The sequence below is a fragment of the Hemitrygon akajei genome, chromosome 5 (genome assembly GCF_048418815.1).
Source record: "Hemitrygon akajei chromosome 5, sHemAka1.3, whole genome shotgun sequence".
Lineage (NCBI taxonomy): Eukaryota > Metazoa > Chordata > Chondrichthyes > Myliobatiformes > Dasyatidae > Hemitrygon > Hemitrygon akajei.
In genome coordinates, this window is record NC_133128.1 from 89,876,411 (window position 1) to 89,902,236 (window position 25,826).

The 25,826-nt window shown below is 39.9% G+C and overlaps 1 protein-coding gene across 1 annotated transcript in view; it reads left to right on the forward strand.

Annotated features, from left to right (window-relative positions):
• Positions 1–24,559, forward strand: part of LOC140727334 (coiled-coil domain-containing protein 122) — a 49,444-nt gene extending 24,885 nt beyond the window's left edge. Inside the window, exons 4-5 of the mRNA XM_073044602.1 lie at positions 2,411–2,527; positions 24,410–24,559. Coding sequence (XP_072900703.1) covers positions 2,411–2,527; positions 24,410–24,559 — 267 coding nt within the window. The remainder of the gene's footprint in view (positions 1–2,410; positions 2,528–24,409) is intronic.
• The last annotated feature ends 1,267 nt before the right edge of the window (positions 24,560–25,826 follow it).

The following is a 25,826-nucleotide window of genomic DNA, read 5'->3' on the forward strand; positions in this document are numbered from 1 at the left end:
TGCTTGTCAAATTCAGAGGCCAGTTGAGAATCATCCACATTGCTGGTTAAACCTAGTACATTTGGACAACAAGCAGCAGACTGAAAGAGAAAATAGACTGCATCGTATCCGGAAAGATTCTCATACTGCTCATCTACAAGACCATTTATCTGTGGATTACACAAATCACACATATCTGAGGAAGTAGTGGCTGAGTTGTGACTTCTTGAACTCAGTAGAAAAGTAATTCAAGTTCAGTACATTTCTGCTTTTGACTCATGAAAGTGATTGGAAAATCAATGAAACTGATCTCAGAAGTAAAGCATGCTATACAGGTGCCACTTTTAATGCTGCTGACTGGGGGCAAATTTTCATTTGATGGATTTTTAAGCTTCAGGGTCATTGCAAACTGTCATTGAAAATTCAATGTAAATGTGCTATTCTGTACTACAACAATGTGCCCTTAATACATATAGGATTCCAATATGTATCAGTGATTTATATTTGTATAGCACAATCTTAGTGTAATATTTAGAATAAAAGAATTCTATTTATACAGTGCCTAGTGTGACCTCAGGATGTCACAAAGTGCTTTAGAACAAATTAAACTTTTCCAATGTATTCATTGTTGGGGCACAATAATTATACACATTTTTATAAGAAAGAATACAGTTAGAACAAAAAGAACAGAGTCAATTTTAGTACTAAGTGTTCAAAGTGGTCAAAGCATTGCTAAACTGTAGTATCCTCCAGTACTTTCGCGATTATTCCTGGAGTGGGATTTAAATTCACATTATGTTTTATATTTTTGGTTCTAGAGAAACTGAGTTAATTTGGAGTAAAGAAGATGCTTAAGGTTTTTACAACTATTGTCTGGTGTAGAATAGTATTCCCTTGGGAACTAATTGGAGGTGAGATGAATGACAGTTTGAGTTATAGAGGAGTTTTAATGCCAAAGATAACTTGAATACATTTAAATGTTCATTCAATCACTTTTGCATTTCTGTGTTAGTGTTGGAGATGGCACTGATTCTCTGTCAGTTCAGTACACACGTCTACACGATTCCACCATAGAACATAGAAATTTACAACACATTACAGGCCCTTCAGCCAATGTTGTGCCAACCATGTAACCTACTTTAGGAGACTGCCTAGAATTTCCCTAGCGCATAGCCCTGTTTTTCTAGTTTGGAAAACCCAGAGGAGGGTTTCCCAACCTGGCATCCTTGAAGCCCTTGGTAAGGGTCCATGGCGTAAAAAAAGTTGGGATCCCTGCACTAGAGTGCTTTCAGTTTTCAGCACATGGTGTTCTCTGCTCCTCAGTTTACCCAGATGTTAATCTTTCAGATAATGCTGCCAGTCTCCAAGGCCAACATATGGGCATCCTTCAAGATATTGTTGCCACAACAACAATATTTCATGCAATACAGTAAAACTAAAGAACTGATTGACTTCAGAAAGGGGAAGGAGGGTGGAAGAGACAACAGCTTTAAAATCCTTGGCCTTGACATATCAAATGGCTTCCTTGGAATCAGCACTTAAATGCAATCACAAGGGAGGCATTCCAGTATATTTACTTTCCTAGGATATTAAGAAGATTCATTTTATCACTGAACACTAACAGATTGATATGGATGTATTCTTGAACGTATCCTGACTGATTGGGATCTGGTACAGCAATTCAAATACATAAAAGTGTAAGAAGCTGCAGAGAGCAGTGGATTCTGCCCAATACATCACTGGCACATCCCTCCCCACCAACAGGAGGTGCTGCCTCAAGAAGATAACATCACTGTCAAAGATACCCACCATCCAGGCCACACAGCTACTATTGGGCAGGGAGTATAGAAGCCTGAAGTCCCACATCATACTTCCCTTGGACCATTTGGTTCTAGAACCAATCGGAATAACTTTAATCCCTTCATTTTAGTAACACTATGACCACTTTGATCGCTTTACACTCAAAGGACTTCTTGTTTTAATTCTGTTCCATCTTGAAAAGAAGTGTGTTTAATTTATGTTTTTCTCGTGAATGTTGCTCATTTGACGCTATGTGCCAGTGATGTTCCTCAATAACTTTCTCACCTGCGCACAGAAGCATGTGACAATAACCTCGACTTTCTTCTGCTTGCTACTTAGATAACAATTCAGTGCATGATGTTAGCACATTGGAATTGCTGGAATGTACAAAAATTCTCAGTTCAAATTCAGGCACTCCTAGTATGCTATGTTTACATTTTTATAGCTGAATAGACAGAATTATTTTCTAAAACAACAAAATAGATAGAAACCTTAATAAATGTTGATAGAGTATTTTTATATATGTACTAATTTTGCCCTCACTGCAAAATTAAAGAAATTGGGATGTTTTAGAATTTTCAAAATTCAATTAATGTCTATTTAAAGGATTATTTTTTATTTATTTAAACAGGGAGAAATTATAGAATTAAAGGCTAAAATATCAGAAATAAAAGTCGTGATTAATGAAAAATCTGTTCAATTAAGCAAGGAACAAGAAAATCAGATTCATCTTAAGAAAGAAATTGAGGTAAGCTAAGGTACATGGAAACTAATTTTCAGGTTGATGGGTTGGAGCATGTTGAAAGAGTCTGATACAAATTAAACATTGTGAAATGCAATGCCAGTCTGCCACTTGTACTCCTTCAGATTTGTGTTCGCAGTGGCAGATAATAATATTTGACCAGGTCCTATTCTCAACAAGTGGGTTACCAAGGACCTCGGGCTTTGTTAGTAATATCTTGTATTTCCAAAGGTTAGCTCATAACATTTCTAACAGAGGTGATGCTGAAATGAAGTAAAAGTATTTAAGATTAAGCAACCCCAGCCTGGCCAAATTTGAACTTTCTATGTAACAGAACATAAAGCATTCTAAACATGTTAATACTGGCTCTGATATTCAGTTTTGGAGAACCCAACATTTTTTTGCCATTACAAACAAACATCAAGTTTCCTTTTCTCTTTCTCTGGAAAGTCAATAAACAGTAACTCAAGGATGATCTTCCGTGTGCTAATCAGGCAAAAAAATGTGAACAAGGTGCAGTTAAATATGTGGCTTAGGAGCTGATGCAGGAGAGAGGGTTTCAGGTACACAGATCATTGGATTCTCCTACATGACGTATGGATTCTGTAGAATAAGGACTGGTTGCAACTAAACAGGAAGGGCACCAATATCCCTGCAGGGAAGTTCGCTCATGCTACTTGGGAGGGTTTAAACTAGCATGGCAGAGATGTAGGAATCAGAGCAGCAAGTCAGTAGCTGGAGAGTTTGTAGGGAAAGTAGGGGGTTAAATCTGTTCCTGTGCTGTATATTCCTGTAATTTTATAATAAATAATGCCTAACAATGGGGGATATATATTGAATTTGAACAAGGTATTTGTATACAGGTGGTAAGTGTGTTGAATGTTAGAAAGCAATCACTATTATAGGTGTCTGAAGGCAGAGTTGTGTGATTATTAAGTCTTGAATATAAATGAAACACATGCTTACAGATTGCTTAAAAAGATATAATTCTGTTTCTTTTGAAATGTTTATAATTGGATGCAAACTTTTATAATATTCCATGTAAATATGGTATTGATGCAACCCATTACACAGAGCCTTCATTCAAGAGCAATAATTAATTGACACTAAAATTCTTACAAATTCACAACAGGACAGTCTAAAACTTAGGTTATGCTACCTCTTTAGATAGAAATAATAAATAGATCTCTAAATATCATAGCCTAAATCAGGAATAGAGATAGATTTTCAATCAATTGACAGAAACCTACACAAATTAATGACACGTGTCTCTTAGCACTGTAGAGTAACTTCATGTAAATTTACATGCATACTTTTTAAAAGTTTCTAAACCTACTAAATATAATCATAAACAGACTTCAGTTTCAAGCAATTAAAATGCTGATTGAATGTGCTCTTAAAGTATACTAAAAAGGCATTTAATAATTTGACATAGGAATATATTCAATGAAATAAGGAAGCGTCAGATACTGGTAGCCCTGTTGTGAAAGCTGGTGTACAGATCTGCTCTACATGAATCTAGAGCCTTTCCATGCAAATAGATGACTGAAGATTTCTATCATTATGATAACCTTGCAGTAAGATGACATTATCCACAGAAATGCCTGGTTATGCAAACTCAGCATTTCGTATGATCAACTTCTAACAATAACAAGGTACCAGTAGAAATTTCTTGATCTCCACACACTTCAAAAGGAACTCAACTTTCCAGCTGATAATCCTCAGATAGGTACCATGGTATACAAACATACTAATGACGAATGTTAAAGAAACCAAACCAAGATTGTGAAATTAATATATTTATACAAAATTACATTACAGAGATTACTTCACATCCAGATGAACAGAATGCCTGGTGTTGACTCTTAAATACGTTTTCATTAAAATTATCCTTGGATCAATTAAACATCAAGGCAAATGCTTTTGACTAATTCTGGTGCCTAATTAATGCAGTTTGCAGGTGATGATTAGCAGGGATTTTCATTCCAAACACTGCGATCTTTTTGCAAGAGAGACAGAGATCCTAATAATACAATATTTATAATTCTTCCATCATTAAGTGCACAAGAGAGTATTAACTATGGATAATTAGCTTGCACTTGAATTTTCTGTCTTGGCTGACTACCTGTAGTGTGGTCATCGAGTCGAGTAAGATGTGGGTTAGGGGTTGTGTACTGGTGGGTCTTAGGATGGCTGTAGAGACTGATCTGGCATCCACATATTCTGGTGCAGAATGGACACAAATAATTGTGGCTGTGGTTAGTGGTCAAATCTTCTGGTTGTTCATTCTCTCCTTTCGCAACTGCTACTTGTTCTCTGCAGCACAGCAGAGGTTGCTCTCATGTAGCACAACTCCGTCTTGTAAAGATTTTGTCCAGGTGCATCTATTCAATGTAATGTCTTCCCAGTTTTTAGATGTAATGTTGAAATTCTTCAAACTGATTTTGATGTATATTTGAAGTGTTTCCTTTGCCCACCAGGAGTTCGCTGACCTTAAACTCAGAGTAAAGAATTTGTTTGGGGAGACGTAAGTTAGCCTTACAAATTACATGACCTATCCAACAGAGTTGGTGTTGCTTTATGTGGTAGAAATGCTGTTCCCGGTGGCCTTTTCCAGTTTGATAGTGTTAATGCCTCTGTCCTTCCAGATGATTTTCAAACCTTTCATAAAGTTCTTTGGTGGTATTGTTTCAGGGCTTTCAAATGTCTACTGTAGGTGGTCAATAACTCAGTTCCATACAGTAATGTAGGAAGGAGAGCTGCTCTATAGACCAAAAGTTTTGTTTGGACCTATAGGCTCTGTCTTGGAAGACTCTTTTTCTTAATCTTGCATAGGCTCCACCAGCACTACTCAGATGGAGATGATCTCTGAGTCAATGTCTGCTTTTGAGGAGAGAATGCTGCCAGTGTAGGGAAAGTGGTCTACATTTTCAAGGGCAATATCTACCTTTTATGGAGGGATGGATAGATGGCTGGTTGGGTGGAGGCTGATATAGGACCTTTGTCTTTTTTATATCCACAAGACCCAGAGCACAATATGCCTTTGCAAATGTATTCAGGATACATTGGAGACCTTCTTCAGAGTGTGCTGTAATGGCATCATCCACATACTGAAGCTCCATGATAGTGGTTGTTTTGTATTTGAGTAATGTTGTAAGTATATTGTTTGATTGAGTTAAATAATTCATTACAGCTTATATGTAAAGTTACAAGAATTACATACATCACGATGGTATCACATGATACAAGTGCACCTCACTTAAAGAGAAAATAAACTAAGTTAGACTCACATTCCCTGCTCTCATGTATTCCTTTTAATTAGTTTAATGTTTTGTAGTAACAAAATCTAACAATAGTGGTACTGATCTGGTTCTTGGCCTTGAACTGGTTGAGGTTGAAAAGCCTGTTGTCCATTCAGTACATAATTAGGATATCCTGTGGCCAATGAGGCGAAAGATGGCAAATAGCATGGGTGCAATGATACAGCCCCGTTTGACTCCTGTCTTCACCGTGAGGGTTGACATGCCATTGTGCAATAGCCTTGGAGAGGAAAACTGCAATCATTGCCAGAGAACTAAGGAGATGCCAGGTTGACCTAGCTGCTCTTTCTGTAACCAGTCTGGCAGGTGAAGGGCAGCTGAGGGTGGAGAAAGGTGGTTACACCTTCTTCTAGATGGGGGAGATAACTAAGGATCCAGGATCCATGATGTTGGATTTGCAAGAAGGAATCCGAATTTTCCATGGGGATCAGTGAATGTCTCAGAACAATCTGCTTGGTGCTTGCCAACAACCAGATGGCAACCATTGTGAGCACTAATGCACCAATTCTGGACTCAAATGTGTATGAAAAAGAGGCCACCTATACTTGCCTAGACATGAAGGTATCAAGCATTCCCAAGGAGGATAAGATTTTTTTACTCCTCATGTATGTAAAAGATGTAAGAAATAAAGTCAATTCAATTCTTCGGGAAATTAGTGCCAGGGTCTGTTGGGACTTCAACCTTTGGAAGAGTACCATAGGAAAGGAAAGCATAAGCAAGATCAACTCAAATGGAATACTACTTTTCACTAAATGTGCTGAACACAATTTTATCATCACGAACACTCTCTTCTTCCAGATAAGCTCTCTGATGTATACTATCAAGGCTGACTACCTATGAATGTAATGACTGTACAAATGATAATTAAGGTGCATTTAATAGATGTATTGCCTAGAAGTGTTAATTAGTCTTAAAGGTCTACTCTTGATCTACCTGCATCTGCAACGTGATTCTTAGGTAGTTGCCATGATGCTTTTATCTGGTGAATTTTTAAGTTAAGTCAGAGGAACATATCCCAGCTGTGACTGTTTGATTTGTATTTGTCCTCTCAGTTTTGGATTCCACAGGGAACTCATTTTCAGTACCTTTTTTAAGGTAGGATACATTCTTGTACTCCAAACAGTGCAAGGAAGGCATACTTGATTGATTCCAGGAAGATCATAAGATATAGGAGAAGAATTAGCTCATCCAGCCAATTGAATCTGCTCTATCATTCAAACATGACTGATTATTTTTGAACTCATTCTCCCACCTCCCCATTAACTCCCTTACCAATTGAGAACTAATCAATCTCTGAATTAAGTGCATCCAATGAGTTGACCTCCATAATCCACTGTGGTGAATTCCCAGATTCACCACCCTCTCGATGAAATCCTATGTTGGATCTGGTTTCTGGATTTAATAAACATAACAGTTGTTATAAACACAAGATATTCTGCAGATACTGGGAATCCAGAGCAACACACACAAAATGCAGGAGGAACTCAGCAGGTTAGGCAGCATCTATGGAAATTTAAAACCAGCCATAGATGTTTCAGCCCAAGACCCTTCTTCAAGAATAGAAAGGAAGGAGGAAGACTCCCGAATAAAAAGGTGGGAGGGAGGGGAAGGAGGATTAAGTAGAAGCTGATAGGTGAAGCCAGGTGAGTGGGAAAGGTGAAGGGCTGGAGAAGAAGGAATCTGATAGGGAAGGAGAGTGGACCATGGAAAAAAAGGGAGGAAGGAGGGGTGCCAGTGGGAGGTGAGGAAAAGAGGTAAGAGGCCAGAGTGGGGAATAAGAGAAGGGAGAGGGGGATAAAGAAAGGAAAAGAAATTACCAGAAAAGAAATCAATGTTCATGCCAACAGGTTAGAGGCTACCCACATGGAATATAAGGTGTTGCTCATCCACTTAGAGAGTGGCTTCATTGTGGCAAAGGATGAGGTGTGGATCAATATGTTGGAACAGGAAAAGGGATAGGAATTAAAATGGTTGGCCACTGGAAAATTCCACTCTTGGCAGATGGAACAGAAGTGCTTGATAGTATGTTGGGGCTCACCAATATAGAGAAGGCCACATCTGGAGCACCAACAGATGACCCCAAAAGATTCCCAGGTGAAGTGTTGCCTCACCTGGAAGAAGTCTTTGGGACCCTGAATGGAGGTGAGAGGAGGCAAATGGGCAAGTGCAGCATTTCTCTAGCCTGCAGGGATATGTGCTGTGGGGAAGAAGATTTTGGTGGTGTGTTTTTGGCCTTCATAGCTGCCTACGGCAAAGAATTCCACAGTTTCACCACTCTGGCTAAAGAAATATCACCTCATCTACCTTATAAAAGAACTCTCCTCTATTCTGAGGCTGTGTCCTCTGGTCTTAGACTCTCCCACCATAGACAACATTCTCTCCACATCCACTCTATCAAGGCTATTCACCATTCAATAGGTTCCAATGTGGTCACCCCTCATTCTTCTGAATTCCAGTGAATACAGACCCAAAGTCATCAAAAGCTCTTCATATGACAAGCCATTCAATCTTGCAATCATTTTTGTGAACCTCCTTTGAACTCTCTCTGGTTTTAGCACATCCTTTCTAAGATAAGCATCCAAAACTGCTCACAATACCACAAGTGAGGCCTCTCCAATGTTTTATAAAGTCTTAACATTACGTCCTTGCTTTTATACTCTAGTCCTCTTGAAATGAATGCTAACATTGCATTTGCCTTCCTCACCACAGACACAACCTGCAAATTAACATTTAGGGAATTCTGCACAAGGACTCCCTTTCCAAATCAATTTTTGTATCTTCTCTCCATTTAGAAAATAGTCAACCCCTTCATTTCTTCTACCAAAGTGCCTGACCATACACTTCCTGACACTGTATTCCATCTGCCATTACTTTGCCCATTCTCCTAATCTGTCTAAGTCCTTCTGTTCCCTCTCTACTTCCTCAAAGCTACCTGCCCCTCCACCTATCTTCATATCATCTGCAAACCTTGCAAACAAAGCCATCAATTCCATCATCCAAATCATTGACATATGGCGTAAAAATGATAGATACCAACTCAGACCCCTGTGGAACACCACTAGTCATTGGCAGCCAACAAGAAAAAGATCCCTTTATTCCCACTCTTTGTCTCCTGCCAATCAACCACTGCTTTATCCATACTAGAATATTTACTATTATACCATGGGCTTGTAATTTGTTAAGCAGCATCATGTGTAGCACCTTGTCAAAGGCCTTCTGAAAATCCAAATACACAACATCAACTGATTCTCCATTGTCTATCCTGCCTGTTATTTCTTCAAAGAATTCCAACAGATTTGTCAGGTAGGATTTTCTCTTGAGGAAACCACGCTGACTACAGCATATTTTATCATGTGCCTCCAAATACCCCTAGACCTTATCCTTAATTGACTCCAACATCTGACCACTGAGGTCAGACAAACTGGCCTATAGTTTCCTTTCTTCTGACCCTCTCTCTTCTTGAAGAGTGCAGTGACATTTGCAATTTTCCAGTCCTCCGGAATCATTCCAAAATCTAGTGATTCTTGAAAGATCATTACTAATACCGCCACAGTCTCTTCAGTCAGCTCTTTCAGAACTCTGAGGTGTACCTTATCTGGTCCAAGTGACTTGTCCACCTTCAAACCTTTCAGTTTCCCAAGAACCTTATCTCTAGTTATGGTATCTTCACACACTTCATAACCCATGAATACTGATGCAAAATATTTATTTAATTTGTTCGCCATTTTGTTGTCCACAATTACTACCTGTCTAGCGTCTTTTTCCAGCAGTCTTTGCAGCACTTGGAAAATACTGGAGGAACTCAGCAGGCCAGGCAGCATCTATGGAAAAGAGTACAGTTGACATTTCAAGCCGAGACCCTTCAGCAGGACTGGGGGGAAAGAAAGAGATGTGTAGAGTTAAAAGTGGGGGGAGGGGAGGGAGAAATTCAAGGTGATAGATGAAACCAGAAGGGGAAGGGATGAAGTGAAGAGCTGGGAAGTTGATTCATGAAGGAGCTACAGGGCTGGAGAAGGGAGAATCAAATAGCAGAGGATAGAAGGCCATGGAAGAAAGAAAAGGGAGGAGGAACACCAGAGAGAGGTCATGGGTGGGCAAGGAGATAAGATGAAGAGAGGGAAAAGCAGGTAGAAAATGCTGAAGGGAGTTTGAGGAATCGATGTTCATGCCGTCAGGTTAAAGGCTACCCACACAAAATATGAAATATTGTTCCTCCAACCTGAGTGTGGTCTCGTTGCAACAGTGGAGGATAGACATGGATAGACATATCAGAATGGGAATGGGAAGTGGAATTAAAATGGATGGCCACTGTGAAATCCCGCTTTTTCTGAAAGGTGGAGCGTAGATGCCCAGTGAAACGGTCTTCCGATCTACATCAGGTCTCACCAATATACAGGAGGCCACACTGGGTGCACCGGATACAGTATATGACCCCAACAGACTCACAGGTGAAGTGTCACTTCACCTGGAAGGAACATTTGGGGTCCTGAATGGTAGTGAGGGAGGAGGTGTAGGGGCAGGTGTAGCACTTGTTGTGCTTGCAAGAATAAGTGCCAGGAGGGTGATCATTGGGGAGGGACGAACGGACAAAGGAGTCATATAGATCCCTGCGGAACGCAAAAAGTGGGAGGAGGGGCGGGAGATTTGGAGATGGCGGAAGTTGCAGAGGTTACGTGCTGGACATGGAGGCTGGTGGTGTGGTAGGTGAGGACATGAGGAACTTGTACAGCTAAGGTAAGAAATTATTGAAATAGGGATAAGCTAGTTAATAGGCTACATAATTAAAACAATTACATCATGTGGGTAATGTGCTAATACCTAGCCAATTAAAAATGAGAAAGGTGATAAACCATTAGTTTAGCTGCTATACCACTTTCAGTCAGTGAGTGGGGATGAACCATCACATACTGTGAAAAATACATGTTTGTTAAGAAGTACAAATTTTATAAAAAGTATTAAAGAAAGTAGTGCATGTCCTGGGTGATAGGGGTCTCTGATGATGGATGCTTCTTTCCTGCGCCAGTGTTTCATGTAGATGTGCTCAATGGTGAGGAAGGCTTTACCTGTGATGGACTGGGCCATATCCACTACTTTTTGTAGGATTTTTGTTCAAGGGTATTGGTGTTCCAGCCAGTCATATCGACTGTGATGCAGCCAGTCAATATACTCTCCACTACACATCTATAGAAGTTAAAGTTTTAGATGTCATGCTAATTCTCTACAAACTCCTAAAGTTTAGAGGTGCTGCTCTCTTCATAATTGCACTTGTATGCTGGTCCCAGCTCATCAGCAAACTTGAACATGACATTGGAGTGGTGCTTAGCCACACAGTCATAAGTGTAAAGTGAGCGGAGCAGGGTGCTAAGAACACAGCCTTGTGGTGCACCTGTGCGGATGGATGTCACGGAGGAGATGTTGCTAATCTGAACTGTCTGGGGTCTACAAGTGAGGAAATCGAGGATCCAATGCACAAGGAGGTATCGAGGCCAAGGTCATGATTGGTTTTGAGGGGATGATGCAATTGAATGCTGAGCTGTAGTTGATAAGAGCATCCTGATGTATGCACCTTTGCTGTCCAGTGGTCTCAAGGCTGAGTGAAGAGCCAACAAAATAGTATCTGCTGTGGACCTGTTGTTCTGGTAGGCAAATTGGAACAGATCAAAGTCACTTCTCAGGCAAAAGTTGATATATTTCATCATCAAGCTCAGAAAACATTCCATCACTGTGGATGTAAGTGCGACTTGGTGACAGTCATTGAGACAGGTCACCATGCTCTTCTTGGGCACCGGAATAATTGAAGCCTGCTTGAAGCAGGTGGGTACCTCAGATTGCTGAAGCAAGAGGTTAAGGAGCTCAGTGAATACTCCAGCCAGAGGATCAGCAGCATTAAATGTCTGTACATTAACATATGTGATGATTGTCCTGGGCTGAATACATAGATCCAATCATAAGAAAAATGTGCTAGCGTACTTACTGTCTTAAAAAGTAAAGGAGATTAAGCATGTCACCGACTACTCTAACAAACTTCTACAGATGTATTATTTAAAGTATCCTGATTGGTTGCATCATTGTCTAGTTCAGCAGTTTTTAGGAACATAAGATGCTGCAGAGAGTAATGGATGCAGTCAGTAAATGACTGACATCCCTTCCCACTATTGGTAGTATCTATGTGAGGCAATAACATCCATCATCAAAATTCCCCAACATCCAGACCACGCAAGGTTCTCATAGCTACTGTCGGGTAGGAGATATAGAAGCCTGTAGTCCCACACATCCAGGTTCAATAATAGCTACTTCCCTTCAACCGTACAGTTCTTGAATGAACATACATAACTCTAACCACTATCTCAGTATAATAACACTATTACCACGTTGCTAACTGCATTCCATTGGACTTTTTTGTTTGTTGCTTAAATATTATTCAAGACAAGTCAAGTCAAGTCACTTTTATTGTCATTTTGACCATAATTGCTGGTACAGTACATAGTAAAAATGAGACGTTTTTTCAGGACCATGGTGTTACATGACACAATACAAAAACTAGACTGAACTACACAAAAAAAAACACACAACTACACTAGACTACAGACATACCCAGGACCTCATAAAGTCCACAAAACAGTACAGGCATTACAATAAATAATAAACAGGACAATAGGGCAGTAAGGTGTCAGTCCAGGCTCTGGGTATTGAGGAGTTTGATAGCCTGGGGGAAGAAACAGTTACATAGATTGGTCATGAAAGCCCGAATGCTTCGGTGCCTTTTCCCAGACGGCAGGAGGAAGAAGAGATTGTATGAGGGGTGTGTGGGGTCCTTCATAATGCTGTTTGCTTTGCGGATGCAGCATGTAGTGTAAACATCCGTGATGGCGGGGAGAGAGACCCCGATGATCTTCTCAGCTGACCTCACTATCCGCTGCAGGGTCTTGCGATCTGAGATGGTGCAATTTCTGAACCAGGCAGTGATGCAGCTGCTCAGGATGCTCTCAATACAATCCCTGCAGAATGTGATGAGAATGGGGGGTGGGAGATGGACTTTTCTCAGCCTTCACAGAAAGTAGAGATGCTGCTGGGCTTTCTTTGCTTTGGAGCTGGTGTTGAGGGACCAGGTGAGATTCTTCGCCAGGTGAACACCAAGAAATTTGGAGCTCTTAACAATCTCTACCGAGGAGCCGTCGATGTTCAGCGGGGAGTGGTTGCTCCATGCCCTCCTGAAGTCAACAACCATCTCTTTTGTTCACATTCAGAGACAGGTTGTTGGCTCTGCACTAGTCCATTGGCCACTGCACCTCCTCTCTGTAAGCTGACTCGTCGTTCTTGCTGATGAGACCCACCACGATCGTCTCATTGGCGAACATGATGATGTGGTTCAAGCTGTGTGTTGCAGCACAGTCATGGGTCAACAGAGTGAACAGCAGTGAACTAAGCACATAGCCCTGGGGGCCCCTGTGATCAGTGTGATGGTGTTGGAGATGCTACTCCCGATCCGGACTGACTGAGATCTCCCAGTCAGGAAGTCTAGGATCCAGTTGCAGAGGGAGGTGTTCAGGCCCAGTAGGCTCAGCTTTCCAATCAGTTTCTGAGGGATGATTGTGTTGAATGCTGAACTAAAGTCTATGAACAGCATCCGAACGTATGTGTCTTTTTTGTCCAGGTGGGTTAGGGCCAGGTGATGGCAATGGTGTCGTCTGTTGAGCAGTTGGGACGGTATGCAAACTGTAGTGGGTCCAGTGAGGGGGGCAGCAGGGTCTTGATATGCTCATGACAAGCCTCTCGAAACACTTCATGATGATGGATGTAAGTGCAACGGGACGGTAGTCATTTAGGCAGGACACTGAAGACTTCTTCGGCACGGGGACGGTGGTGATGGCCTTGAAGCACGTTGGAACAGTGGCGCTGCTCAGGGAGATGTTGAAGATGTCAGTGAGAACATCTGCTAGCTGGTCTGCACATCCTCTGAGCACTCTACCAGGGATGTTGTCTGGTCCAGCAGCCTTCCGTGGGTTGACCCCGCACGGGGTTCTTCTCACATCGGCCACGGTGAGACACAGCACCTGGTTATTTGTAGGAGGGGTGGACATCCTTGCCGCCACATCATTTTTCACCTCAAAACAGGTATAGAAGTTATTCAGCGCATCTGGGAGAGAGGCATCACCCTCACAGTCAGGTGATGTTGTCCTGTAATTGGTGATGTCCTGGATGCCCTTCTACATGCGCCACTTAATTTCTTGCTTAATTAATGTTTAATTCATGTTTTGCTAATGAATGTTGTGCATCAGATACCACATGCCTGTGATGCTGCTGTAAGCAAGTTTTGCAATTTGTTATGCATATTTGTACATGTGCATACGAGAATAAGCGCAACTTTGACTTCAACATAGTAAATAACTTCAATAGCAATTAAGGTCAACAAATGAGGTTTCGACTACCATTTATTAGGTATCACTCTTTGCCATGAGTAGCTTGCTAGCCCATTTCAGAAGGGCAGTTAAACATCAACCACATTTATGTGTGTATAGAGTCACATATAGGCAAGGCCAGTCAAGATCAGCTGATTTCCTTCCTTAAAGATAAGTTCTTACCACCATATTTATATGGTCATCATTACTAATGACTAGTTTTTGTTGAAATTATTAACTGAATTTAAATTCTACAGGTGCCATGATATGATTTGAGCTCTGGTCTTTCGATCATTAGTCTAGACACCTGGGTTATCAGTCCAGTAATTTATTCAGTCAACCACTATCCCAACCATATAACATGCAAGGGTCACATTCAGATCTTTCAATTTGCACACAGTTGCAGCTGTCCAAAAAACTGGAAGAAGTGGACTGTTCTGGCCATTATGGAGGAAACAGTGCTAACTTCCGTCCATAGATCCATTGCTAATACCTTGGCCAAAGACAGGATTAAAACCATTGAAGGTGACACACCCAAACATCTTTTCCCAATCCACACCTGACAGATACTTTCTGCTCCCATCCAAATTGTCCTTTCTCCAATTTAAAATCTCAAAGTGAGTATCTGCCCTACCCTTCTCCACAATTATGTTGAAATAAATGAAATTATGATCACTGGAACATAGAACATAAAAGCACAGTTGAGGCCCTTTGACCCAAGATGTTGTGTTGACTTTTTAACCTACTCTAAAATCAATCTAACCTTTCCCTCCTGTATAGCACACTTTGATTTTTTTAATCATCCATACACCTATATAAAATCTTCTTCAATGTCCCAAATATATCTGCCTCTACCACCACCACTGGCAGTGCATTCCATGCAGTCACCACCCTCTATGTAAAAAAAACTTACCTCTGGCATCCCCTTATATTTTCCTCCAGTCATCTGAAAATTATTACACACAATGTTGTGGAGGAGGTCAGCAGGTCAGGCAGCATCTATGGATCAACAGTCAACATTTTGGGCCGAGACCCTTCATCAGGATTATGCCCCCTTGTATTAGCAATTTCTGCCCTGGGCAAAAGTCTCTGGCTATCCACTGAATTTGTGCCTCTTAACATCTTGTACACCTCTATAAAGTCATCTCTCATTATCTCTTTTTCCAAAGAGGAAAGCCCTGGCTAGCTCAATTTATCCCCCAAATCCCCTCCTAGGTTTCCACATCCTTCCTATAATGAGGCCACTGGAACTGTGAACAACATTCATGAACAAGTGTGGTATAACCAGGGTTTTATAGAGTTGCAACATTAATTTATAGTTCTTAAACTCAATCACCCCATTAATGAAGGCCAACACACCATATTTTAAGCATCTGCAGAATCTCTTGTGTTTACAATATACCATAAGCCTTCTTAACAACCCTATCAACTTGCACTGCAACTTTGAGGAATATATCAACATGGACTCCAAGATCCCTCTATTCCTCTACACTACTAAGAATACTGCCATTAACCCTGTATACTGCATTCAAATTTGACCTTTCAAAGTAAGTGAATCACTTCACACTTTTCTAGGTTGAACTTCATCTGTCAGTTCTCAGCCCAGCTCTGCATCCTGTCAATATCCCATTTTAACCTATGACATCCTTCTAAACTATCTACAATTCCACAAACCTTAATGTCACCTGCAAACATACTAACCCACCCTTCCATTTCTTCATCCAAATAATGTAGAAAATCACAGAGGAGGGGCCGCAGAATAGATCCCTGCAGAACAGCACTTGTCCAGGCAGAAAAAATACACACCATCTAAAAGCACCCTCTGCCTTCTCTATGCAAGCCAATTCTGAATCCACGCAGCCAAGATTCCCTGGATCCCATGTCTCCACTTTCTGAACGAGCCTTCCATGACAAACTTATCCAACGCCTTACTAAAATCTATACACTTCACATCCACTGCTCTTATCTTCATCAATGGGCTTTGTCACATCCTCAAAAAAATCAATCAGTCTCCTGAAATATAACTTTCCCCTCACAAAATCATGCTAACTATCTTTAATCAGACTATGATTTTCCAAATGCTTATAAATCCTGTCTCAAACAATCTTTTCCATTAATTTGCCCACCACCGAAGTCAGACTAGGTCCAAATTGTTCTTGGCAGCTCTAATATAAAATCAAGTTGCTATAGAGAGTATTCCCATTCATCTTGAGAAGGAAAGAACCTTTATATTTTTATCAGTAAATATCATTCACTTTTTTATTAGCTGATTATCTCTTGCTGTTGCTCCTAATCACCACAATGAAGACGTTGCTGCTGCACCCGGCTTTGTGGGATAAACTGGCACTCTATTCCTTTCTCCCTCCTATTGTGCCCCAATATTCAGATCACTCTTCTTAGTGAATGAATGAACAAATAATAAATGGCTTTTCTCATATCTAGGCATTTTATGATCATCAATTCCAAAACTGTTTATTTGAAAATATATGTTTCCCACAACAGTTTATTTACCAAAACCACCAAATGACACTTGAATAAAGCAACTCCAATAGTTATACAAATACAATTGATACTGGTTAATTGGGACACACTTGGACCAATTAAGTGGCTGTCCCAATTTGCCAAAGTTTCATGGAAATAGTTTATCTTTTTTATACCTTTTCAACTATCACTAACAATACTACTACAATACTATAAAACTGTATATTAGTTCCTAATGTTTATTGATGGAAGAATTCATCCAGTGTATGCTGCTATGTTCTTTTGATTGACTGTAAATGAACAAAATCAGTGCAAATGAAGAACTGCCTTCGTACAATGCTTTCAACATTTGTATCCTCCAAATCTTCATTTTCATTGTAGCATTCAAGATGATTGGTGATACCTTCAAATTCTTTACAGAAGTAGTGAAATCGTTTCATTTTCACTCCTGACCATTTCCGGGATCTCCAAGCTTGAATGCTTGAAACCGCAGTTAACAAAACAGTTCTGAATAGTCTTAATGCTTATTTCGCGCCAACTATCAGGGACGAAAATAACTGGTTTTTGAAAACAAATGCACACAACTGATGCTATTTAAAAACCGTTTACTCTTAAGCACGGTGTAATGTCTAACAAGTGCACAGGACTGACGCTAGTTAGAAACTGTTTGGTTTCCTGTCCTAATTAAGTGGTGTAATGTCCCAAATGAACAAAGGGAATCCCAGCTATCTTCTGGATTAGTTTTTGTCCTTTAAGAGTTGTCCCAAATAAGTGCCTGCCCTGATTAACCAATGGCCCAATTAACCGGAATCCATTGTATAAATAATCCAAATGTGAAAATGTTACTGGTGGGGCAAAATTTATAAGATAACATAGGAATAAAATAATAGGGAAAATAATAAAGTAAATAGGGATAAAATAATGGCCTGATTTTACCAACATAGGCACCCTACCCAAGATCTCCACTTCCATAAACTTAAATGAGCTGAGTTCAGAAAAGTTATCTTACTTGTCTAGCCAGTCCTGGAGTCAAGCAGTAAGGCTCTTAAGCAACAACAGGGTGCTGACAATGTAATGAATTGCTGTGGAAGCTTTGACAACTAGTCAAGCTCAGACCCCAATTTTACCATCTGTTAAAATTATAAAGGCACTTAAATGTTTCTGCAAAAAATTCATAGTTGATGAATTTTTAGAATCTATTAAGGAACATTTGAAACTCTCTTTAAAAGTTGTGTTAAACACTCAACAGATTATATAAAAGAAGTATCTTCCTTCTTTCCTGCAGACCTACATTGTAAGCTTATAGATCCAAGAACATTGTCATACTCTAAGTATTGATCCCACCCTTCTGCTAGTGCCATGGACATATGAAAGCTGAAGTGGTCTTCTGAACTCAATCCAAAGTTTGAGGCTATTCTATTCATGCACTAGTGCATGCTAAGTATATGTACACCACAGAATTTCATATACACTATCGCTTACTACAAGGTAGAATGGGACAGCACAAGTGGAAATGACACATCATTTTCTGCATGTTTTGAAAGGGAAAAAGATGACACTCCAACAGAACCCCGATAAGTTCTCACAGCCCTAATATTTTCGTATTAGAGACCAGCATCAGAGCATACTTCAAGAGAGTGATTCCATGAAAAATGTTTAACGTAGACAGTTTACCTGACTAAGCGCTGAAGATCTGTGCAGACCAACTGACTGGTATATTGAAGGACATCTTCAACCTTTCTCTTTTTTGCTGTCTGAGGTTCCACCTGCTTCAAGAGGGAGAAAATGTTGATAGCTAAGAAGAACATGGTGACCTGCCTCATTGACTACCATCCTTTACTATTTACATCCAACATAATGAAATGCTTCAAGGGATTGTTTATGGAATGAATCAACTCCAGCTACAGAAGTGACTTAGATTACCTTCAATTTTCTTATCACCACAAAAGGTCAAATGCAGATGCTATTTCACTGGCTCTCCACTTAGTTTTGGACCCTCTGTTCAACAGTAATGCATATATCAGGATGATGTTCAAAACCTACGCAATTACCCCTCCAATCTCACCACCAAGCACCAAAACCTGGACCTTTGGGCTTCCCTTTCAAACTGGGTCCTTGTGTTAGCCGAATGATGGATAGTAATGAGTCAGGCCAGAGCAGTGAGGCAGAACATCTGATTGAGTGGTGCTACGATAACAATTTCACAATCAACAGCAATAAAATCCAGAAGCTAACCAAAGACTTAAAAAATAAGCTAGGAGATCACATGCCTGTTCTCATAGGTGGAGAGGGTAGGCAGGTTCAAATTCCTTGGTGTTAACATCTCAGATGAACTGTCATGAGCTCAGCATATAGATGTAATCACAAAGAAGGCACACCAGCACCTTTGCTTCATTAGAAGTTCAGGAAGATCTGGGGTGTCACCAAATATGCAAACAAACTTCTAAAGATGCACTGTTGGAATTATCCTTACTAGTTGCATCATGGTCTGGTTAAGCACTTCCCATGCAAAAGAACCAAAGAAGCTGAAGTGAGTAGTGGACACAGTTCATCACAGATAAAGTAAGAAGTCTGAATATATTGAACAAGAATAACAGTGATAATCCATCCAGCCGAAATAGTGCATGAATTTGCATTAAGTGTATCTTCCCCTTTGAGCTGAGTTCCTATGATAGACATGCTCCATGAGTCATATGTGCAGAGAAAGCTTCTCTTCTCTAGTGGTTACCTTCTGAAGTTGAATTGTTAAGGGATTCAGAAAAAAGGAAACAAGCAGAAATGTGCATTATTCCAATGTGTTGATCACAGACCCATTGCACATTAATTGAATGATACCTTTTCTGTTGACAAAGGCTGTTATTGATGTTAGATGGCTTAATGTTACTGTGCACAGCTTCTAATGTCAAGAAAATTACAGCTTTTCCTGCTGACATTCATAATAAAACAGATGCTGTTATTAGCTCTGGTAGAAGACAGAGCAGCTTTACTTTTGCACAACACAGTATACTCATTGCTACAACAGCAGAAGCTTGAGCAAGAAGTCTCAGAGAATGACCTTTAGATGGATATTGCATACATCAACCACCTCCCTGGAAAAGGCAAATTCTTCCATACACCCGTAATTTTAGACAAAGGTATTCAATCCTTATATTCTCTGTACAATGATGGGGATTAACAAGATGCAAGAAAGGAGTACAGAGTGTGATAGGAGAAAATCACCAAAGTTCAAGGTGATATAATTTTTCCTTGATATAAACTGAGGGCTTGGAGTGCCATGCTCAGTAATGATGTGTTTAAAGAATGTAATGCATGTTGTATATACTGACAAAGATCAGTTATCTCTTCCCTTCTTCAAAGTTTAAATATGTCACTACATACTACCCTGAGATTTATTTTCTTCAAGACATTCACAGTATAACAAAGAAATACAATAGAATCAATGAAAAACTACACACAAAGAAGACTGACAAACAGCCAATGCGCAAAAGACAAACTGGAAATACAAAAAAAGTATAATAATAAATTAATTAATATTGAGAACATGAGTTGTAAAGTCCTTGAAAGTGAGTCTATAGGTTGTAGCATAAACATGACAAAATCTGCAGATGCTGGAAATCCAAGCAACACACACAAAATGCTGGAGAAACTCAGCAGGCCGGGCAGCATCTATGGAAAAGAGTAAACAGCTGATGTTTACTTTCTCTTCCCCTTTCCTTTCTTCCATGATTTTTTACTCTCTCCTATCGGATTTACCCCTTATATAGCCCTTTATCTCTTTCACCAATCAACTTCCCAGCACTTTACTTCACCCTCCCCCACTTCTGGTTTCACCTATCATCCACCACCTTGTATTTCTTCCTCCCCTCCTGCTCTGACTTTTCATCTTTTTTCCAGTCCTGATGAAGGGTTTCAACACGAATCGTTGACTATTTACTCTTTCCCATAGATGCAGCCTGGCCTGCTGAGTTCCTGCAGCATTTTGTGTGTGGTCCATTGGTTGTAGCATCAGTTCAGTGTTGAGGTTAGTGAAGTTATCCATGCTGGTTCAGGAGCCTGATGGTTGAAGGGAATAGCTCTGAACCTGGTAGAGGCTTCTGTACCTCCTTCCTGATGGCAGCAGCAAGAAGAAAGCTTTGCCTGGATGTTGAGAGTCCCTGATGTTGCTTTCTTGTGGCAGCGCTCCTTGTAGATGTGCTCAGTGGTGGGGAGGGTTTTTCCTGTGATGGACTGGATTGGACATTACATTTTGTAGGCTTTTCCATTCTTGGGCATTAGCATTTCAATACCAAACTGTGATGCAACCAGTCAGGATACTCTCCACTGTGCATCTAGAAGTTTGCCAACATTTTAAATGCCGAATCTGCAAATTTCTAAGAAAATAGAGGTGCTGTTCGTGCCTTCTGTGTAATGGCACTTAAAACTTCAAAGTGAATTTATTTTCAAACTACATGTATGTCACCATATTCAACCCAGAGATTAATTTTCTTTCAGGCATTCACAGTAAATACAAAGAAACACAATAAAATCAATGAAAATCTGCACACAACAGCAAATCATCAAACCGTAAATACAAAAAGAAAATATTAATAATAATAATAATATATAAGCAATAAATGTCAAGAATATGAGATGAAAATGATTCCACAGGTTGTGGGAACATTTCAGTGTTGAGGTGACTGAATTCAAGTGAATTTATTCCCTTTGGTTCTGGAGCCTGGTGGTTGAGGGGTAATAACTGTTCCTGAACTTGGTGGTGTTAGTTCTGGGGCTCCTGTACCTCCTACCAGATGGCAGCAGTGAGAAGAGAGCAGACCTGGTTGATGGGTGTCCTTAATGATGTATGCTGCTTCTCTGCAACAGTGCTCCTTGTAGATGGGCTCAGTGATGGAGAGGGCTTTACCCATAATGAACTGGACTGTATCCATGACTTTTTGTGGAATTTTCTGTTCAAAGGCATTGGTTTCTATACCAGGTTGTGATGAAGCCTGAAGTTTGACAAAATTTTAGATGACTTACCAAATTTTCGCAAACTTCTAAGAAAGTAGAGGCGCTGCTGTGCTTTCTTTGTAATGACTCATGGACCTTCTGTTTCCTCTTCCTTCAGTCAATAAGAATCTCTTTAGTTCTGCTGACGTTGGGTGAGAGGCTGTTGTTGTGGCACTAATCAACCAGATTTTCAATCTCCTTCTTATATGACAATTCGACACCACTTTGGATTTGGCCAACACAGCGGTGTCATCAACAAATTTAAATATGGCATTGGAGCTATACTTAACTTCACAGTCATGAGTATAAAGTGAGTAGAGCAAGGGGCTAAGCACACAACCTTGTGGAGCACCTCATCTGGTGGTGCTCAGCCCGTACTTTAAACTGATAGGATGATAATACAATATTTGTCACATGTATAACCTAAATGTGGAAATTGAGATTACAGAGACAGCTGCTTGCACTGTTTGAGTACCAGATTTTAAAAGTGAGCAGGACCTCTCAGGACATTCTGCCAAGATTGAGATACTTTTTGGTTAATAGGCATTTGGCAAAGGCCAGTAGAAAAAAGTTTAATTTAAGTGGAGTAGCCAGGGTTAGAGTGGGGAAATGAGGCTTTGGCAAAAGGAGATGGAGGCTAAAGTGAAGTTTCTGTCAGATTGCTCTTTCTTTGTCTGTTAGTGCCTAGCTAGGGTAGTGACAATAAATCCTAGGTCAGTAGTGTGCTCCTCGTGCAAGATGTGGAAGATCTCCAATCTTCCTAATTCCTACATCTGCGATAAGTTCATCTAGGTGCAACTCCTTACAGACCATGTTTTGGGAACTGTAGCTGGATAACCTTCGGCTCTTTCAGAAGAATGAGGATTTCATAGATAAGAGCTACAGGGAAGCAATCATACCTAAGTTGCAGGAGGCATGTCGCTGTGTGACTGTCAGAAAAAGGGAAAGGGAATAAGCAGACAGTACCAAGTACTCCTATGGCCATTTCCCTCAATAACAAATATACTGCTTTGGATGTTGTTGGGGGAGGGTGTGTGTAGGAAAATGACCTACCAGGGGAAAGCCACAATGTCTGGTCTCTGACATTGTCTGGCTCTGTGGCTCAGAATGGAAAAGGGAGAATAGAACAGTGGTGCTGAAGGAATATTCAATAGGGAAATAAGCAGGCGACTTTGTGGGCGTGACAGAGATTCCCCAAAGGTATGTTGCTTCCCGGCTGTCTGGGCCAGGGACATCTCAGATCAGGTCCACAGCATTCTTAAAAGGGAGAGGTAGCAGCCAGAAATCATAGTACAAAGTTCGTATCAACACCATAGGTAGGTAAAAGGATTAGGTCCTGAAGACAGAATTGAGGAAGCTAGGTAGGAAGCTAAAAGTGATTACCTCCTGGGGGGTAATCTCTGGACTGCTGCCTGTGCTATGCACCAGTTTGGGTAAGAATAGAATGAATTGCCAGATGAATGTGTGGCTCTTTGCAGCAAGGTATGACCTGTACAGAAGGGACAGGTTACACCTAAACTTGAGGGAATTTTTGCTAGATTTGTTGGGGAGCGTTTAACCTAGTTTGACAGGGGAATAGGAGCCAGAGTGATAGGTAAGAGGCACTTACTGTGTTCAGTTATAATCACCTCATTATAGAAAGGATGTGGAAGCTTTATGGAGGGTGGAGATGATATTTACCAGCCCTGGACTAGAGAGCATGTCTTAGGAGGATAGGCTGAGCAAGCAGGGATATTTCCTTTTTGGAGAGAGAGAAGATGAGAAGTGACTTGATAGAAGTGTACGAGATGATAAGAGGCATAGATATAGTGGACAGTCAGAGACATTTTCCAAGGGTGGGAATGGCTAATGTGACAGGAGGAAAGTTTAGGGGGGATAGCCAAGGTAGGTACTTTACACAAAGAGTGGTAGGTACGTGGAATGCGCTGTCAGGAGTAGTGGTAGAGGCAGATGCATGGTGGTCATTTAAAAAACTCTTAGACTGGCACATGGAGAGCTATGTGGGAGGGAAGGGTTAGACTGATCTTGGAGTAGGTTAAAGTGGCAGCACAATATTGTGTCCAAAAGGCCTATACTGTGCTACACTGTTCTAAGGTCTATGTTAACATTTATTTTAAATCAAATGTTTCCCAGTGCTGATTGATGGAAGGCATAGATCAGAAGTATAATTCTGCCTTATTTTATGTGTATTTCCATTATTTTTTGTTTTTATGTCACATTTCCAGCATCCTTAGTATACGGCTTTTTGTATTTTAAATTAGCAATAAATGTCAGATGACATGTACGTAAATTTGGGAGTGGCAGGTCACTTATTACTTTGTTGTTCAAATCCCCTTCTGACACAGGAATAAGAGAATTATGGCAGAAGTATGTTGACATTCAGGAGCTGTTCCTATGGATGAAGGCAAAGAAGATATTCTTAAATACAGAATTACCTTTCTAACCAACTGTTTGATTGCAGTGATTTATTTATAACATATTTTGCATAGTTTATTTGTGGAATAATTGGTAACATCAAGTAAGAGATAAAGTCCACATAATCAAGCTATTTAACCAATAGTCAAGAGAGCAATCATTATCTTTCCCTTGGGCCTTATATTCTACCAAAAAGAAATTCCTAGAAGATGCTTTTCACTTAGTAATCAAAGGATTTTATTTCCTTTGAATGGATTAAAGAAATAATTTTCATTTAATTTCTCCAGGTGCAGAACAAAAGATGTGAAGCGATACTTAAGCGTTTATATTCTCAGTTGAATAAAATTCAGTCCAACAAACGTCAGTTGACTTGGGACATTCAACAGATGGAAAAAAATGCAGCACTCCTGAGAAGTTGTCTAGGAATAACACAGTAAAAACTTTTAATGTTGAAGATTTAAAAATTGTACTGAATTAAAATCCAATGTAAGAAAATATATATTGTTTAAACTTGTTGATATTGTGAATAAACTTCATATAGGACTGAAATTTCACAGGATGATAGAGACAAATGCACCATTGTCAGTTATTTTAGCAATTTGTTTTGTAGTGTGTTCTTTAAAATGTTGGGTAGAGGGATCTCAAGGATTTAGTAATGCACATGTTCTAAAATGGAATGGTAGTATTTCAGTCCAAATATATTCTTAACATTAATGCATGAATCTATTGTAACTTCTATCATTTGCAAAACTGTCAAAATATATTTTTGATTGACATAAACCTTTAAAAATATCTCAAAGAGTACACTTGATAACCTTTTAAAATTTTATTTGGTCATAAGAGATTTCTCTCAGCTCTCGGCCGAGTTAAGAAATGTCACTTTTATTCTAGTTCAGGGCATTTCATTTTATTAGTTTTGTTTACAACCTTTTAATTTGTTGAGCTTCACAAAACAATGAAATAGAATTTCATCTGCAATTTTAATAAATATTTAATAAATACTCTTGTGACTGTGCACAAATACATTGGAGAACATAGTGATGATATTTCTTTATTTTTGTTTCTATTGAAATTACTCTTTTACACTTTTTTTTGCATCCTGTTCTCTGATGCTTCCTCTTTTAGTTGTTTTTGTTCCACTTTATCTCCACACCTGCTTTATCTTTTTCTTTTTTTACAGCAGGGAAATGAACCGTTACTAGCTGCAGTTAGGTAGATATCACTGGGAAGTTACAACTTGCAGTGGCCTCTTTCTTATTTCTGTCATGTCATGTGCTTCCATCACTCCCTTTATGTTCCATCCCTCTATACTCATGCCATAACATTCATTCTCTTCACTATTCATTTTTGCTTTCTACTTAACACATCCATGGCTGCATTTTTACTAAGTCTGGCCTAAACCTTGCATCCTCTCTCCCTCCACTCCTTCCCTTAAGGATGGTGGTGAGAAACAAGATGTTATTCACCCAGCATTTTTATGCCATATTTTTTTCATCTGATTAACTTCATAAGACATAGGAGCGGAATAGGCCATTTGACCCATTGAGTCTGCTCTGCCATGCAATCATGGCTGTTTATTATTCCCTCTCAACCTCCTTGTCCTGCCTTCTCCCTGTAACCTTTGAATTTCCAGAGGTGGCATTGGCCATCAGCATTTGTGGTAAGGGTTTTGGTTGGCAAGCATTTTACTTTATTACAAAGCAT